The following is a 17,822-nucleotide window of genomic DNA, read 5'->3' on the forward strand; positions in this document are numbered from 1 at the left end:
TCGAACGACTGCACCCACTTCACACAGGAAACAAGAGGCAGAGAGAGACAGCTGGGGACTTCTCTACCAGCTGGACAGTGATCTCTCACTGATGGTGCCAGGGTGCAGCCCACCGCTTGCCACTCCTCAACGTAGATCCTCTGACAAGGTCGGTTCGGATCTGAGGTGGGTGACACAGCCATTTCCTTTCAAATACTTCCTGCCTGCCCAGGGGGAAGAGATAGGCCCTGGAGGTGGCCGGCCACACCTCCAGGGAAGACCGATGTCAGAGGGCAGTCAGGAAATGGGCCTCTGGTTGCTCAGTGAGCTTGGTTCAGGGAGGGGGAAGGCGCCCTAGCAGGGAGTCTGGAAAACCCTGTGTGCCATGCCCTCCCTGGGGCCCTGCCCTTCATGTGGGTCAAATGACAGGGGACGATCAGTCATTCCCTAGAGGGCCCCCCTTCCTAGCCCTCGGGACATCACTCAGCTCATCACTCAGCCCAACCTGCACAGTGCGGACCTCCTCTCTTCCCCACCCCCAACACCTCCCATTCCGTGCTGAAGCATCCTATAATTTCTGCGGGCCAAAGTGCCTGCGTCAGCTCCATCCAGGAAAATATGGCCCAAATGAAAGGGTGTGCTTAAAACCCAGCCGTGACCGGGAGCACCACAGGGCAGTTACCATTCTGGGCTCCAAGAGCGGGGCTTGAGCAGGCGGCTCAGCGTGAAAGCCTCCAAGGGGCCACCCCGGCACAGGAAAGCAAGTTTCTAAGCCTTTCACCATTGCTCCAAAGGTGAATTTCCCCTCTCAGTCACCCCACCTCACACACGGCCCAAGGTCTCAGGAGAGAGCAGGTGGTCTGACAGCCCAGTCCTGTGGAGACCTCCCATCCCCACCCTGCAGCATCCCTGAGGGCAGTGGCTGCAGAGGGTCTGCACAAGTCTCACCCAACCCTGGCCTTCCCCTCATCCCTGTCTTGTTACAAATGGGACTACTGCAGCACAGAGCCCAGGAAGGCCGCCCAAAGGCCTCCAAGGCAAGGGACCCAGGTGCCATGCCAGGTTCTGTGTCCAAAACTCTGCTGCAACGGGGACAACCAAATGAAATGCAACAGACTCTGTCCCGGCTCTGATGTGGTCGCAGTCACATTCCCTGTTCACTCCTGGCCTGGAGACCCAGGCTTTCAAGCAGGCTCAGGCAGTCCACCCTGTCCCAGTGCCCACAAAGGCCGGGCAGGTCCTCTGCTGTCCCAGGCCAAAAGAGATTCAGAGCTGTGCAGAAAGGCAGAGCAGGAGAGAAGAAGGGCTTGGCAGGCATTCCCTGTCTTTTTTCTTTCTTTCTAAAGATGAGGCAATTATGCTGCGAACCAGAACAGATCAGGGCTTGGGGGGGGGGGGGTAAGGAGAGGGGGAAGAAGAGGGCGGGGGTTCACATCAGCACAGTCTGGAAGCCCTAATTTTTTCATCTGTAGCTCTGTATTACTGCTTCTGGAGGCGGGCAGGAGCTGGGATCTTTAATTCCATAATAACAATGCTGTGCACTTACACAGCATCTCTCCTCCAGTAATCTCCTCACACTCTATGGTGGTTAATTAAGAGTCCACTGCCCTGCCAGGAAGCCCCAACTGTCTGCTTTGTCATGAGGATGAGGTTCCCCAGGTGAGGAGCAATCCCAAAAACAAGGACAGGTGCACAGACCCTGGCCCACTGTCTCTTCCTGCCAGAGGAAAAAGTCCCTCACTCAGCAGAGAAACAATGGCTACAGGCCATGGTTCTCCAGCCTGCAGATGGCGCCCGCTCCAGGCAGGAGGCAGTGTGCCCGCCTCCCACCTCAGTGTGTCCATCTGTAAAGTGGGTTGGGGACTGGCCCTGAGGCCTGGTCACCCAGAGGGAAGCCAGGATCGCCCGTCTGCTTTAGGAGACAGGGCCTGGATGCTTCCAGAGTGGGGCCCAAGTGTGGAGCTACGGCGCGGGGGCTGCCCAAGTTGGCCTGCTGGACCAAGAAGAGGGGCTATCAGGCCAAAAGAACACCCCTACTGTGAAGAGGGAGGAAGGGGGTTCAGCTGCAGAGGAAAACTTCCCAGGAAAGTGAGCGCATCAGCCCTTCTGGAGGGAGAGGCACACATCCAAGCCATCCTGGGGATGGGGTGTCTCCGGACAGAGGTACTGACCGCTCTCCAGACCTGGCCATCCTGGTTGGAAACCTGGAGCACAGCAGGGCAGCTATCTGTGGTGGTTTCCTGGGGCTAGCCCAGACCTCCCCACGGACACCCCACCCCGTGGCCCTGCGGGGAGTTCAGGGGGAGCAGTGACAGACTTCTGACCGCTAGGCCTGGTCGACCGGGTAGGGAGTCCTGGGGGCCAGAATGGCCTCCTGGTGGCCCAGCTGTCCCATCGGGGAGGCCACCAAAAACCCCTACCAATACAGCCCTCCTGGGACTTGGGGGTGGGGGGCGCCCCCCCCACCCCGAGGAGACAGCAGGATCCCAGCCCCCCAGCCTTTCCTGGAAAAGGATGAAAAGAAAGGCAGGGCAGAGAGGCCGCCTGGCAAGGACCCCCGGCCTCCCCCCACCCCCGCTCCGAGGACACCAGGTGGGGAGACCCCGCCCGGGGGCCCCGGCGCATCAGGCCTGCAGCGCGGCGGGAGGTCGCAGGCCGGACGACGGCACAGCCCGGCCCGGCCAGCGGGCGCTACTCACCGGCACGGACATCTTGGCCGCCGCTCCCGGGGCCCGGCGGGCAGCGGCGCTGGCAGGCTGCGGGCTCCGCTCCGCCGCGCCCTCAGAGCCCCCCTGGCGGGGTCGGGCGCTCTCGGGGTCCCGAGGGCTCCTGCGCGCTCCCGGCTGCCGGACGGTCCGGCCGCTCCAGACTGCACCGCGCATGCGCCCCCGCGCCGCCCCTCCCCCGCGCGGCTTCTCCGCAGGGGGCCGCGTTAAAGGCGAGGACCCCGGACCCCGGCATTTTTTTGTCGGCCCAACGCGGCGAGGCGCCTGGGTTTCCATGCTTCGGCCGGCCCTCGGGGGTCACTTCGAGTCTCACCATCGTCTGTGTGGAGGCCAGAGCCCCCAGCGCGCGCAGCCCTCCGGCCGCGGCCAGGCGGCCAGGCCCGGTGTCTGGAGGCCTCGGCAGGTCAGCGGAGCAGCTGTCCAGCCCCTTCCCGCTGCCCCCAGCTGGAAGTCCAGACCTCACACTCGGCACTGACCAGACGCCTCCGCCTAGTCTGCCTTCCCCACACTGCCTTCCAAGGGATTGGGGAGCCCCCGACTCCTGGGGAACAATCACCAGCTCATCCTCTCAGATCACCCTGACAGAGCTGGGCTGACTTTTAGGGAGGATCCTGGCTCCCGGTCACCCCCACTCTCACTCATGAACCAGCCCCCAGACACTAGAAGACAGATGCTCACAGTGCAGCCGGCCTTTATCTCCTCCCTCTTTCCCCCATCCCGTAAACACCCCCAATTTCTTCAGTGTTCCACATCTGGCCTGATGTCCAAACATGGAACCTCCAGGCTGTGGGCCCATGCAGGCGTCCTAACCCCCCAGCTCCTGCCCCTGGACATTGTTGTTTTCATGTCACATTGAACACAGCTTCTGAGATCCCACTGCTCCCAGAAGGCTGAACCAGGGACTGACCACTCTGTTCTGCCAACCACCACTGTCCCTGCTCCCTGGGGAGTCCTTCCTGGGCAAAGCCAGAGGACAGGGGAGAGGGCTGCCATTGTGGGGGAGGATGAGCAAGCACCTAGACCAAGTTCTGGGGGTGGGTGGGGTGAGTGGGAAATGTCCAGGGAGGAAAGACACCTGTTTCAGGAGGATGGCAGGCAGCAGCCAGCTCATGCCATATCCTGGGGGTCAGAGAGAGAGCTCCAGCCCCCTAGCAATCTGTAGGGGCAGATGCCCAGCAGGACAGGCTCTTTTGTCTGCCAGGTGTGCAGCACCAGGAGCCCCCAGGTGATTGAAGAAAACAGTACAGATGGCAGGAGGATGGGCTTTCCCAGAGACACAGCTCTGCCCCCAGACCCCAAAGCCCCCTGTTAGCAGGTCACCTCTTGGGGTTTAGGAGGCTAGCCTTTCCCCCGAGGCATAGGGATACCTCTGCAGGAAGGTCCACCCCCAACAAGCTGAGATGTACAAGAAAGGGGGAAATGGAGTCCTGCCACCACTTCTGGGGCCGAAGAGCCAGGGTTCCTCCCTGCTCCAAATGAGCAGGGTTGCCCCCACACTTTAGTCCTTGAGCTGGGGTTCCACTTGTGCACCTCAGTTTTCCCAGCACAGTGCTTGCAAGGCCTTCTTGGAGGGGAGCAGGCGGGGCCACAGCAAGGAGAGGGGTGTCTGGGCCGACAGCTGCCACCTCCTCAAAGGGTGTTCTGTGTGTGTCTGGCAGGCAGCCCTGCCCGTGCCCACCCGCCAGCATCCAGCTGGCAACAGGACTCCTGAGCTGAGAGCAGCAGCTCAGCCTGGTGCCCGGGCTCTGGGCCACACGTGCCCACCCGCTGCCGACTCAGTCTCAGAGGCTGCTCCCTTGTTGGGCCTTCCTCCCCGAGTCCATCAGCCCTATTTCTGGGTGCCCAGGGCCAACTGGTGCACCGTGGGGGACAGATTCCTTTTACACCCTTGGGCACAAGAAATGGGAACCTGGGGGAGGGATGCAGCCCAAACCACAACAGTCCAGTGCCTGCCCCCAGACTGCTTCCCCTGGGAACGGTATTACTAGCACATCCTTGGGGGGTGGGGGGAGCTCTCACTTATCCTGAGGCAGGGGTCCACGGCCTTGGGGTGTGGAGTTGAGGAGAGGCAGAGGAACCCCATCAGGGGATTGAGCACCCTCCATACACACTAGCAGGTGTCTGTGACAGCTGAGGATGCTCCTCCCTTCCCCACACACACCCCCACCCCTACCCTGCTCTCCCTGGTGTACAGATGATGGCAGGATGACTCTATCAGCCCTGTGGAAAACACTCTGCGGCCTCATCGGGATCACTTCAGAGCTGGCTCCAGCACATGGAGAGGGCCCTTGAGGCCTGGCCAGGGAGACAGGAGTTACTATTCCTGGTACTAGACACGGGCAAGAATAAATCTGGGCTGAGACAAACTTCATATATAGCTCTCAGGACACCCATGCCCAGTCTCCATCCCCCTGGTCTTGTCATGTCTAGAGGGAGGGGCCAAGGCCTGGGAGATGACTCCTTCTCCCCCCACACCTCCAGATAACCTGGGACCTCTCTGATAGAGGAACCCTTGACCCAGCAGCGTGTGGTGAGGCTCTGGAGGCACCTCAGGTGTGTGGTAACACTTTTCTGTAGCACGGAGCATTTGTCACCACTGGTGAACCTACACTGACACATCCAAATTCCGTTCTATTCCAATATCCACGCTACTCAGATCGCCTAGTGTTCCCCCTCTGTGCTTCTCCTGTTCGAGGGTCCCAACCAGGATCCCACATCAGTAGTCACATCTCCTGATGCTCCTCTGGGCTGTGACTGTATCCCAGACTTCCCTAGTTTTTGATGACCTGGACAGTTTCGAGCTGTCCTGGTCAGGGATTTTTTAGACTGACCCTTGGTGCAAATTTGATGTTTTTCTCAAGATTAAACTGGGGTTTATGTTTTTTTTTTTTTTTAAAGATTTATTTATTTATGCACACAAGAGCTGGGGTACAGGCCAGAGATGTGGGGGGGGGGGGTGAGAGGATCCACCAGAGACAGAGTGGGGAGCAGAACATGCAGACTGACTGAAATACACTGCTGAGGGGAGCAACGGGTGAGACAAGAGAGGTCTGCTGTGCCATGTGGGTTTCTTCCTGGCTGGCTGGGGATCAAACTCGCGCTGCAGAGGCTGTGGATTGCTTCATAGTGCGTTGCTTAACCCCTTGTGCCAACAGGGAGGCCCGGTTTATGGGTTTTTAGGAGAAAGACCCCAGAGATGAAATACCATTTTCACCACATCATATCAAGAACACAGACCATCAACCCACTTATTGGAGACAATGTCAGATTTCTCCAGTACAATTTTACTCCTTTTTCTACTGCTTTCCATGCTGACTCTTTGGAAGGTGATAACTGTGCTTAGCCCACACACAGGAGTGAGGAGTTAAGTCCCTCCTACTGATGAGGACAGTGCCTGCATAAATTATTTGGAATTCTGTGTGGAAACTGACTCTCCTCCATTTATTTACTTATTCAATCATTTATATCAGTAGGTAATAGTGGTAGATATTTATTTGATACTTTGGATTATAATCCAATGTTACTTTTTTTTGTTGTTCAAATTGGCCATTGGGAGTTCCTTCAGCTGGAGAATAGAATTTTTCAAGAGAATTTAGAAATCCAGATGGTTTTGCAAAATCTTTGGATTTTTGCATGAAAAATTGACTGAATGTGTCAAAAGGAATGCCTCCCCAGGCCAACCCCAGGCATCTCTGGGCTCTTGACTCAGATCACCTGGTTTGAATCCTGCCCTGCTATTTGAAGCTGAATGTCCTGTGCACTTTGGGCCCAGTTTCCAAATCTGTGAAATGGGAGAATACCACTCCCTGGGTGGTTGGTCGGATTCAGTTGAATGACTCAGGTAAAGTGTGAGGAACTGGAACTGGTACAGAATTTTTCTTAATTAAATGCCCAGGACCACCGGTGCCCTGCACTTTATCCAGGCATGGTTTAGCAACTCCTCATAGAGTACGGAAACTGATACTGTTTTGGGGAAGCCTTGAGGGAGACTTCAAGAGTTAGAGGGGTCTATGGGGCCCTGTGGACTCTGGAGTGGAAGAGAAAAGGATCTCCCTATTCCGTAAGCCTGGTTTCCACATGAGAGTCAAGCTCCACTACTCTATAATATCACATTGATAGGTACAGGAGTACCCAGAGCCAGATGTCCTGTCTTACTCACTCTAAAATGTGAATGATTACCTCTCTGCATGAAGGCAAGTATAGAAAGAGGCTCAGCTTAATGGAGTAGATGGGGAACTCATGGCTTGCCAGATTAGATCTTCAAGTTCAGACCTGGCACCACTTCACATTTACCCTATGACTGTAAGCAAGCTCAGTTCCCAACATCCTTGATGGTAATTCTGGGCAGCAGAACTCCTTGTTTGTCCCCCATGCACCGAACCTTGGGTGAGCTCCTCCTAGGAGACACCTGTTTAGGGGAGGGGAAGGTTGTTCATGTCTCAGGCTATTGGGTGCAGAGAGAGACCACGGTCCTTTAGTTAGTGGGACGTTAGGATCTGGTGGTAGAGTCAGGGGAGAAGTATTAGTTTCTTATCGCTGCTGTAATATTACTATACTCCTAGTGACTTAAGACAGAACAATTTTTTTTTCTACAATTTTGTTAGAAGTCTACAATGGATTGGTAGGGTTGCTTTCCTTCTGGAGGCTTTGGAGAAGAATCCCTTTCCTTGCATTTTCTTGCTTTTCTGGAAGCCCCCTGCATTTCTTGGCCATGGCCCCACATCATTCCAACCTGTTTCCATCATTGCATCTCCTCACACTCTGACCCTCCTGCCTCCTTCTCTTAAGAACTTTGTGATTACATTGTGGCCACATGGAAAATCTCCCCACCTCAAGAACTTTAATCACAACTGCAAAGCACCTTTTGCCTTGTAAGGTAGCCTTGTCATAGATTCCGGGGATGAGGACATGAATGGGGCAACCCTTGACCCCCAAGCTGTTCCCTCTCTGAGCACTGTGTTCCCCTACCTGGCCTTCCGTCGCTGCTGAGTTTGGCTGGCAGAGGAATCCATCTCTTGGTTCGAGCAGCAGCTTGCTGTTTGTAGGAATCGATACAAATGATGTGTAGCATCAGTGCCAAAAATCCCCAACAGGCATAGACCTTTGACCCAGAAATTCCAGGAATTTATCCTAAAAAATGCTCACAAGCAGCCAAAGATATATGTGCAAGGATCTTACTTGCAGTTTTTTTTTTTAATTTTAGTTTTTATTTATTTATGCATACAAGAACTGGGGTGTAGGCCAAAGGTGTGGGGGATGAGAGGACTCACCAGACACAGAGTGGGGAGCGGAACAGGCGGATCTACTGAAACACGCTGCTGAGGGGAGCAGCAGGCGAGACAGGAGAGGTCTGCTGCGCCATGTGGGTCAGCTCCCTGGCCAGGGATAGAACTCATGCTGCAGTGGCTGGTGATAGCTTGTTAGTGCTGAGATTTTAGTCCCTGTGCCACCAGGGAGGCCCTTATTTGCAGCTTTTGTTACAGTCAGAAAATGTGGGAACAGAACAGGCACCAGTGAAAGGGGTCACAGCACACTCACACAACAGAACCCAATAATGGAGGTTACCATACATGATGCATAATGAAGTGGAAACGCATTTACATACACAGAGAAGTGAGGCCAAAGTGCTTCCAAGCAGTGGGTACAGTAGGGTCCTAGTTATAAAATTTCACATATTTCTATTTATGTCATATATTTGCATTGGGGAAAAGTGTGGCAGGAATGTTGAACTGGGGGGTAGGATTTTTTTTTCCAATTTGTAATATTTAGGGAGTCATATTAGCTGCTTACTACTGTGTTGGTTATAAGTAGGGCTTTTTCTGTCTGTGGATTAGAAAGGCATAGGAGACATGTTTGTTGAAGTGCAGCAGGGCGTGGGTGTTACTAAAATTATTTTCTCTATTTTCTTTTTCTTTTTTAAAATTTTTTTTTTTAATTTCTTTATGCATACAAGAGCGGGGGTATATTCTTGCATACAAGAATGGGGGGGTGAGAGGACTCACCAGAGACAGTGGGGAGCAGAACAGGCAGATCTACTGAAATACACTGCTGAGGGGAGCAGTGGGCCAGTCAGGAGAGGTCTGCTGCGCCATGTGGGTCAGCTCCCTAGCCAGGATCGAACTCATGCTGCAGAGTTTGCGGATAGCTTCATAGTGCTGAGACTTAACCCCCTGTGCCACCAGGAAGGCCCTATTTTCTAATGTTTCTCAAATGAACATTCATTACTTGTGCAATTTTTTAACAGTGCACATTCCATAAGTGCGCTGAAACACACATAATATAAAATTTACCATTTAAACTATTTTTAGGTGTACAATTCAGTGGCACAAGGACATTTACACTGTTGTGCAACCATCACCACCCTACATTTCCAGAACTTTCTCATCATCTCCAGCAGAAATTGCATCCCGTTTTAAACAATAGCTCTGGGTTCCCCTCCCCCATCTCCCGGCAAGCATCATTCTGCTTTCTGCCTATTCAAGGTACCCTTAAGCGCTGTTGTAGGATGTCTGTCCTATTGTGTCTGGCTTACTGCACTTAGCAAACGTTTTCAACTGCAATTTCTTAAAGAACATTTTTTGAGGGGAAAATACAATGACCGAATTCTAGGAAATACAAGTTACTTTGAGCAGGTTCCCAAGAACCCTCTGGGGCCTGGTGCCCAGGTCTTTCCCAGGGTTGAGGGTAGGGGAGGCTGAGTGGGGCACCACCCTGCAGGAAGCAGAGAAAGATCCTGGCTCACCCACACGCAGGCAGACAGCGGGGAAGGACTTCTCAGGGGCCCAGAGCATAGGACAGCTGAGCTGGGCCAGAATGTGAGCTTCCACCTCTGATCCCAGGACCCGGCCCCTGCCTCCTGGTCTTCCAGGATGTTTGTAAGCACCCAGAGTCCCTTCCAGGAACAGGCTGTGCTCCTGGTGGAGGTGACAAGTGGAATTTTACTCTCCACTGGAAACAATCCCCAGGGCATTGTGTTTCTGAATGCAGAGATGAAACCACCTAACTGAATAGTATACAGTCTCTAAATTATTAAATAACCCGCCCACAAGAGCAGCTGCCACATTGGGGTCACCAGTATAAGTCCCCAGAGCAGCAGTTTGTGTTCTCAGGGAGGCAGGAACCTAGTCCCCAGCCCCTGTCAGCTTCTCTGTTGCCTGGAGGCCAAGGGTCTGTCCTGGGCGCTGGGAAACTGCCTGGCAGCCCAAGAGAACACTGGCCCTTGTGAAAACAGGAAGGAAGTCACTGTCGGAGCGAGGTCAGCACTTTGGCAGGAACACAGACTCCCCGACACCTCTGCTGAGCAGGGGCAGGCGAGTGGTGGTCTACGAGCTGCCGTGGGAACTGCAGCTGGGTAACTGTACTCCGAGCATGTTTCCAGCATAGATGAGATGGGGATTAATAAATTTAGCAGCAAAGCATCCGCAGCTCCAGGAGGTCCTAACCCTATTTTACTAAATGTGAAAGGCTCAGAGAGTTGGGCAGTATGGAGGCCCTCTTCCAAATTCCTGGGAGGGCTGGGATAGGCGGTATATAAGGGCTGGTATGGCACTTGACGTGGGGGGTTAGGGGAAAGTGGGGACACTAGCTAAATGCTGCTGCTGTCAGAATTGCTGATTCCAGTCTCTAGCCACCACCCATCAGCCTGTACTACCACACAGAAGCATTCTTCTTCTTGTGCTCCCTGGAGGCAGGAGACCATTCTGCTGCTCCCCTCCCCTGCTCCCCTCCTGAGGGATGCCCTTGGGCAGACTAAGGCAGATGCTGGAGGCTGGCCCAGATTCTTGCCTCCAGAATAACCCCAGGCAAGTTTCTTACACAAGGCCCATGGGCTCAATGTTTGACAGAAGGAATGCTTAGCCAGAAGGTTCCAGAAAAACAAGACATCATCTGGATGACAGATCAGAGAGGAATGGAGTGATACTCACTGAGGGACATTTCTTGAATGCCAGGCTAAGACCCAGAGACTCCTTAAGAGGCCTCGGTGGAGATGCTAGACCTGTGGGCTCCGAACTCATGGCCACCTGGGGTGGCAAAGACTTCTGGAGGAGGTGGTGCAGGTGTTGGAACTGGAACTTCAAAGATAAGCCAGAATTCCAAGGGCCTGGGCCTCCCTGGTGGCATAAGGGGTTAAGCACAGCACTGTGAAGCTATCCGCAGCCTCTGCAACACAAGTGCAATTCCTGGCTGGCCAGGGAGCTATCCACATGGCACAGCAGACCTCTCCTGTCTCGTCCTCTGCTCCCCTCAGCAGTGTACTTCAGTCATTTGGCCTGTTCTGCTCCCCACCCTGTCTCTGGTGAATCCTTTCACTCCCCACACCTCTGGCCTGTACCCCAGTTCTTTCCGATCTCGGTTTCCTCTTCTGTGCAGGAGGGCAGCTGTGTCAGGTGCTCAGAGAGGTGTTGAGGGACCTGGCGCCAGCTGGGTCTTCAAACCTGGGATCCACCACTATTTCCTTAGAAACCACGTTTAATAAATCCCTCAGGGTATTTTAAGGCATCAGGATCCAGCTCCTCTGGGAACCTGTATCGTAGGGGAAGTCTGAACCTGGGGGACCAGGGTGCCAGGTGAGCTGGTGTCTACACAGAAGTCTTGATCATGCACCTAGAAAGTGCAAGACATTGCAGGGTTGTCATTTCCTAGAAGCCAAACATGAGCTGGGATTCTCTGAAAGCAGCTTCTGAGAGGCGTGGGGGGGATCTAAGCAGGGATGGGGTGCTCCCTGCTGGAAGCCTGCTCTAGCCTGCTGTGTGACTGCACCACAGAATGAGCCCCACCCAGGGGCTGGGCTGGAGGACTGGCCTTTGGTTCCTGTCTCCTGCCCGGCATGAGGCAGGTGCAGCCTCTGGCCAGGCATAGTCCATGCTGCCAAGGGCAATTTTCCAGAGGAGGGGCAACTGTAAACAGCAGCCAACTGCCAGCAGCTGGGTGATAGTATGTCTGAGAAAGGCTGGGCAGGTAACCACCAGCATCCTCCACAGACGTGCAGAGTTTACAGGTTGCTTTTGCCCTGAATGAGTCAATGGCTATTGACTTCCTTGTCCTGGGGGCCCTTGTGCCTATCTAGGAGTCGCTTGCAGGACCTCCCTCTGGAAGGAGCTTGGGGGAGAGGAGAGGAGCTCTGCTCACTGACAGGCAGACAGAGCTTCCTTGCTGAATCTTCTCAGAGGGTTTATATAAGAGGCACAACTGTACTGCTGGAGAAAGGGAAATTTTTTCTAAAGATTTACTTATTTTTTAAGATTTATTTATGTATGCACACAAGAACTGGTGTACAGGCCCGAGGTACCAGGGGTGAGAGGATTCACCAGAGAGAGAGTGGGGAGCAGAACAGGCAGATCTACTGAAATATACTGCTGAGGGGAGCAGTGGGCAAGACATGAGAGGTCTGCTGCGCATGTGGGTCAGCAACCTGGCTGGGCTCAAACTGGTGCTGCAGTGGCTGTAGATAGCTTCATAGTGCTGTGCTTAGCCCCTTGTGCCACCAGGGAGGCCCAAAAGGGAAACTTTTTGAGAAAGTGGGCATTATATTTATAAGGTAGTCAAAACGAAGACCTTCCTTGACACAACTCACTTGTAGAAGTAATCTGGAAAGAACCAGAGACGCATATGTTTCATCAATTTATCGCAGCATTAGCTATAATAACCTCAATGGCCAGTGGTGGAAGATGAGTAAAACAAATTATAGTACAATCACATAATGGCCTATTATGCAGCTGTCAAAAATCATGCCTTCAAGGAATGTTTGAATAAATGGGGGAAAATTCTCTGTACACCAGCGCAGCCCAGGAGGATTCTCTGATGATAAAAATGTGCACATCTTGTACCACCCAGTGTTGTGGCCACTAGTCACTATTGAGCTCTTGAAATCTTTGGCTAGTGTGATGAGGACCTGAATTTTTAATTTTAAGGAATTTAAAACTTAGATTGTCTCACATGGTAGTAGCTTCTATATTAGCTACACAAGCACAGTGTCATTCCAATTGTGTTAAGAAAAGGCACATTAAAAGACTGCAAGCAACCCATATGCCTATAGCAGTTTTCTGTTAGATTATAGGGGGCTCCCTGGTGGCATAGGGGAGTCTTAGCACTATCATTGTTAAGGCCTGAGTTTGATCCCTGGCCAGGGAGCAACCCACATGGTGCAATAGACCTCTCCTGTCTCGCCCCCTTCTCCCCTCAGTAGCTCTCCCTGTTCTGCAACACTCTGTCTCTGATGAATCCTCTCACCCCGTCCCAGCACCTCTGGCCTACACCCCAGTTCTCGTATGCATAAATAAATAAATAAATCTTTAAAAAAGATTATAGCAGATTAAAATTTTTCTGCTTTCAAATTTTCCAACAATGAAGAGTTTACTTCTACTATCAGAACAATAAGTGTATCATAAGTGGAAGAAGGAGGCACGTAAACCTCACGCAACAGGAGCTCAGGTTGGCACGACAGTGGTGATGGTGGTCGAGCTGGCCTGGACGCTGGGTAATGTGCCCCGCAGGGCTTGTTTTGACAGGAGTGCTATGCTCTGCTGGCTTGGGTGTTCTCCAAGCTGTAGAGCAACCTAGCTGACATGCCACAAACTCAGTTTAACTGGTGGGAACATGTGTGTGTCCTGCCATCTGTTGCCAACCCAGCAGCATAGTGTCGTCTCTTCAACTGTGTTTGCTGGAACTTAGGTTTTTGTTCTTTGAATTTTTCACTTGTTTCCCAGGCCTTACTACAGCTGCGAGGTAAGCACTCTGCTGGGTCTTCCAAGACCATGGCGAGTAGGAGAAATTCCCAGCAGGGCCGTCTAAGTTGAAGATAGGGAGGAAACTGTCCTGGCTTACTTGTGTGGCAGGAACTTAGGGGCTTGATTATCTGAAATGGAAAGAAAATGAATGTCCCTAAATATGTAGCTGGTGGCTTTGAAATTTTTAAAAATTTTCTATTTGTCTCAAATATTTCAGGTAATTTAAAAAAAAATTTTTTTTAAAGATTTATTTATTATACAAGAACCGGGGTATAGGCCAGATGCGCGGGAGGGTGAAAGAATTCACCAGAGCCAGAGCAGTGAACAGAACAGGCAGACTGACGAAATACACTGCTAAGGGGAGCAGTGGACGTGGAAGGAGAGGTCTGTCACGCCATGTGGGACCCTTGCCAGTGGCCGGGGATAGAACCGGTGCTGCAGAGGCTGTGGGCAGCTTCGCAGCCCAGCGCTCAACCGCTGTGCCACCAGGGGAGGCCCTCAAGGTAATTTTTTAAAGGAGATGATTCATCTCCTTTACTTTACAGATGCAGAAATGGGGCCAGGGAGGCAGGAGGCCATGCCATGCACGCAAGGACTGGGATTTAGCATGTCCTGACTGTGTTCTGATGTGGGGGTCCACTCTGTGATGCTACCTCTTAGTTGCCTGTGGGGGATGTTTGGTGTTAAGGGAAGAACTACACTAAAGTGGGGCCAATCACTTTTCTGAAGCTACCCAATGCACCCCCTGGAGTCATCTCATTAGCATACAAGGCAATAAACTCCAAGGGTTTTAGGAACTCTGTGCCAGGATAACACTAACACCAAATATTTTTATTATACTACATGGGTACTTGCAAGTGTTGGTCAACACTTCTCCTATTGCAGAGACAAAATTGGCCTCTGCAATGATCTTATTCTCATCATTTCTAGCCCCAGTTATCTGGTGTAGGAGGGGCTGGGGGAGAGCAGTGATTGGGTGATGGGCAGGCTCTCCTCCCTGTCTCTGAACTCCAACCTCAGACGACTCCAACTCCCATAATGGAGCTCAAGGGCAGAGCTGAAACACAGCTGGAGGGTCAGAGACCACAGTGAAGACGAGGCAGTTTGACGGGGCATCCAGGGCGGAGAAGGCTCACCCAAATGTGCCTTCCATTCCAGTCAGGGTCCTCTAACATAGGCACATTTAGGTTATGGTGCAAAGGCAATAAATCATTAACAGAGATTAGTGGGGCTAGTGTAGGAGGAGAGCTACCTGGCCCCTCTGCAGAGGCCTTGGGAGAGGGGAGCAGCTGGGCCCAGTGACACTCTTGCACACCTTCAGGTCACCCATAGCAGCCTCCCTCACGGCTCTAGAACAAGGGCCTAAAGACTGGACAGTCTGAGATGGATGATTCCACAGTGTCCACAAAAAACCCAGATGTTGAGTGTGATACATTTTGGTGTCTTCAAATTTCAAGCTCATTTACCTACATTAGGAACTATTTACTTGCATCTAGCAAGTTGAGGCTTGCTGTGGCTTCTTTCCCGCATATGGCCCATTCACATCCTGTCCCTGCATCTGCCAAGGTCTTGTGCATGAGGGGAAGGCAGGCCTCGCACCACTGGGAGGGGGCACCTGGCAGATCTCCTGAGTTACTCATCTCCCAGGTAATGTTTCAGGAGTCACTTGGGGGTATCATTCTGGAATGTCTGCTGGCCTGGAAGGGGATGCAGAGAAATCTCTTTGACACCAGCAAGCTCATCACCATGGCAACCCTTCCATGCCTGAACTGCCCTTCCCTTGGACCTCTTTTCTTTTAAGGAGACCAGCTGGGGTGATGTGAGTTTAAATGATGTGTGATGTGGGCTTGTCACTCCTTAAAAAAAAATTACCCGGGCCTCCCCGGTGGCGCAGCGGTTGAGCGCTGGGTTGCGAAGCTGCCCGCGGCCTCTGCGGCGCCAGTTCGATCCCCGGCTGCTCCCCGGCCACCAGAGGAGGGTCCCACATGGCGCGCAGACCTCTCCTGCCGCCCGCTGCTCCCCTCAGCAGTGTACTTTGGTCCTTCTGCCTGCTCTGCTCCCCACTCTGGCTCTGGTGAATTCTCTCACCCTCCCACACTTCTGACTGTACCCAGTGCATGTATAGACAGAACAAACAAATAAATAAAATAAAACATGCCTCTATAAAAAAAAAAAAAAATTACCCGTAAGTAGGTCAGAGAAATAGAAAGGTATAATGAATACTACTGTATCTGCAACCTAACCTCCCAATTTAAGATACAAAACCACATGTAAATGCTTTTTTATCTTTCTCTGACGATATAACCTTTCCTTTCCCACAAGAGGTAACTACTATGCTGAGTCTAGTACTGATCCCTCATTCCTTTATATAATTTTCATATATATTTTTATACGTTATAAATTTATGTGTTTCTGGATAATATGTAACTTCTGCATGTTAAAAATTTCTTTTTGGGCCTCCCTGGTGACGCAAGGGGTTCCGCACTAGGAAGCGGTCTGCAGCCTCTGCAGCACGAGTTTGATCCCTGGTCAGCCAGGGAGCACCACACATTGCACAGTGGACCTCTCCTGTCTCGCCTACTGCTCCCCTCAACAGTGTATGTCGTCAGTCTGCCTGTTCTGTTCCCCACACTGTGTCTGGTGAATCCTCTCACCCCCTGCATCTCTGCCCTGTACCCCAGCTCTTCTTTGCATAAATAAATAAATCTTAAAAAATTTTTTTTTATTGAGGTGAGATTCATGTAACATGTATTAACCACTTCAAAGCATATAGTACAAGGTGTATTCACAGTGTTGGGCAACACTCACCTCTATATTTGCATTTCTGACCTTATGTAAGTGGGATCAGGCTTTAGGTTTTCACAAGTTGCGTTTTTCATCAGTGCTGCTCTGAGGTCCGTCTGAGTGGATGCATGCTTTCATCGAAGTCTATGGTGTGCCCACTTCTCATTGGACGCTTTCTCCTGATGGGCACTGGGTGGTCTCCAGATTCTCTTCTCTAGAATGCAACCCAGGGGTGCAGTTGCTGCACCTTAGGCCAAGCGCAGATTTAGACTTATTAGACATTAATTGCCAGTGTTCTTCAAAGTGATACTAATTTAGCCTCCCATAAGCTTGGCAGTCTCGGGGCACTGGGAGTCAGGTATACAATTTAATTAAAGTAACAATACTTGATAGTATATTTCACTATTAAAATGCTGTGAGGTAGGCAGAGAAGGATTAACAACTATTCTCAGTAACCTTGTGAAGACAAGCAAGGAATCTGGAACTCGACCTGGATCAGAGAGCTAGGAGGCAAGACACTAACCTGAGTGTTTGACCAGAAACAGTGCTCGCCTTAGATTGTTTATTTCTCCTTCCTCCAGCATAGCCTTATACCCTACATGAGCACAGATCACACAACCCTTAGGAACTTTCTGAGACCACAGCAAGGAGAGCTTGCTGGTCCACCACAGAGGAGACCCTGAAGGAGGATTTTGCAGTCTGGGCCATTCCAGACTGTAGGGAACCAGGGAGCAATGTCCCAGGCTGCATCCCACCTCCTAGTTGGGATCAGCTTGCCTCCTAGTTGGGATCAGCTGCATCTAATATTTTGGGGTCTAAGTCACTCTAGGAAGGAAAAGGAAAAGAGCAGCAGCAGAAAAAAGAAAACTGCAAAAAAGTATGAGGCAAGAACTATGGGCACACCTGAAAGGAGGCACAGTGGGAGGGGCACTAACATTCCTCCACTTGCAAGGTGCAGTCCTCTGGGCCCCCAGTTCCTCCTCCCTCCCTCCCTCTCCCCAAACCAGGCAGCATCCCAAAGAGAGGGTGCCTCTACTTACACTGCTGAGCAGAAACTCCCTTTCTGAGCAGAGCCTAGAGTGAGCGCCACCTCAGCAGCAGGCCTGTCTGAACAAGGCCTAAGGGTGTCTAGGTGAGGCCGCATACTCCTCCCCAGCACAAGGGTTCAGAGGCTGCTCCAGGGCGTAGACTGGACAGGGAGGCTGAAGCTGCAGTGCCTGTGCTGTGGGTGTACGTCTGACACAAACTTTTGGCACCGGGTGTGGCAGCTGCTGTTCTCAACTGCAAGCATCTCCTCGTCTTTGATTCTTCTGCCCCTTGCACTCAAGGCCTTCCAATGTGAAACCTCTAGCCCAGAATTGGGATCCAGAAGGCGGTGAGAGGTGATTTTGTCATGCCATGCCACCCCCCACCCCCACATCCTGCCCCCCAGTCATACAATGTGGGTGTGATCATTGGCTGCTTTGCTCTGTGACCTCAGGCAAGTTTCCTCTTCTGCAAAACTGGAAAGGATCTGATAACATATGAGGAAGCACCTGGCACCAAGGGCCATTCCAACATTTGTTGATGAAGCTAAGTGCTTCTGAAACTGCCCCCAGGAGTCTGC

General features: G+C 52.2%; 1 protein-coding gene across 1 annotated transcript in view; it reads right to left on the minus strand.

Moving 5' to 3' along the window:
- Window positions 1-2,734, minus strand: part of BCAR1 (BCAR1 scaffold protein, Cas family member) — a 34,307-nt gene extending 31,573 nt beyond the window's left edge. The window contains exon 1 of the mRNA XM_037516159.2: window positions 2,679-2,734. Coding sequence (XP_037372056.1) covers window positions 2,679-2,690 — 12 coding nt within the window. The 5' untranslated portion in view covers window positions 2,691-2,734. The remainder of the gene's footprint in view (window positions 1-2,678) is intronic.
- Window positions 2,735-17,822: the final 15,088 nt, after the last annotated feature.

The sequence above is a fragment of the Talpa occidentalis genome, unplaced genomic scaffold, assembly GCF_014898055.3.
Source record: "Talpa occidentalis isolate TD23 unplaced genomic scaffold, MPIMG_talOcc4v2.1 talOcc4.17, whole genome shotgun sequence".
In the NCBI taxonomy this organism is placed as follows: domain Eukaryota; kingdom Metazoa; phylum Chordata; class Mammalia; order Eulipotyphla; family Talpidae; genus Talpa; species Talpa occidentalis.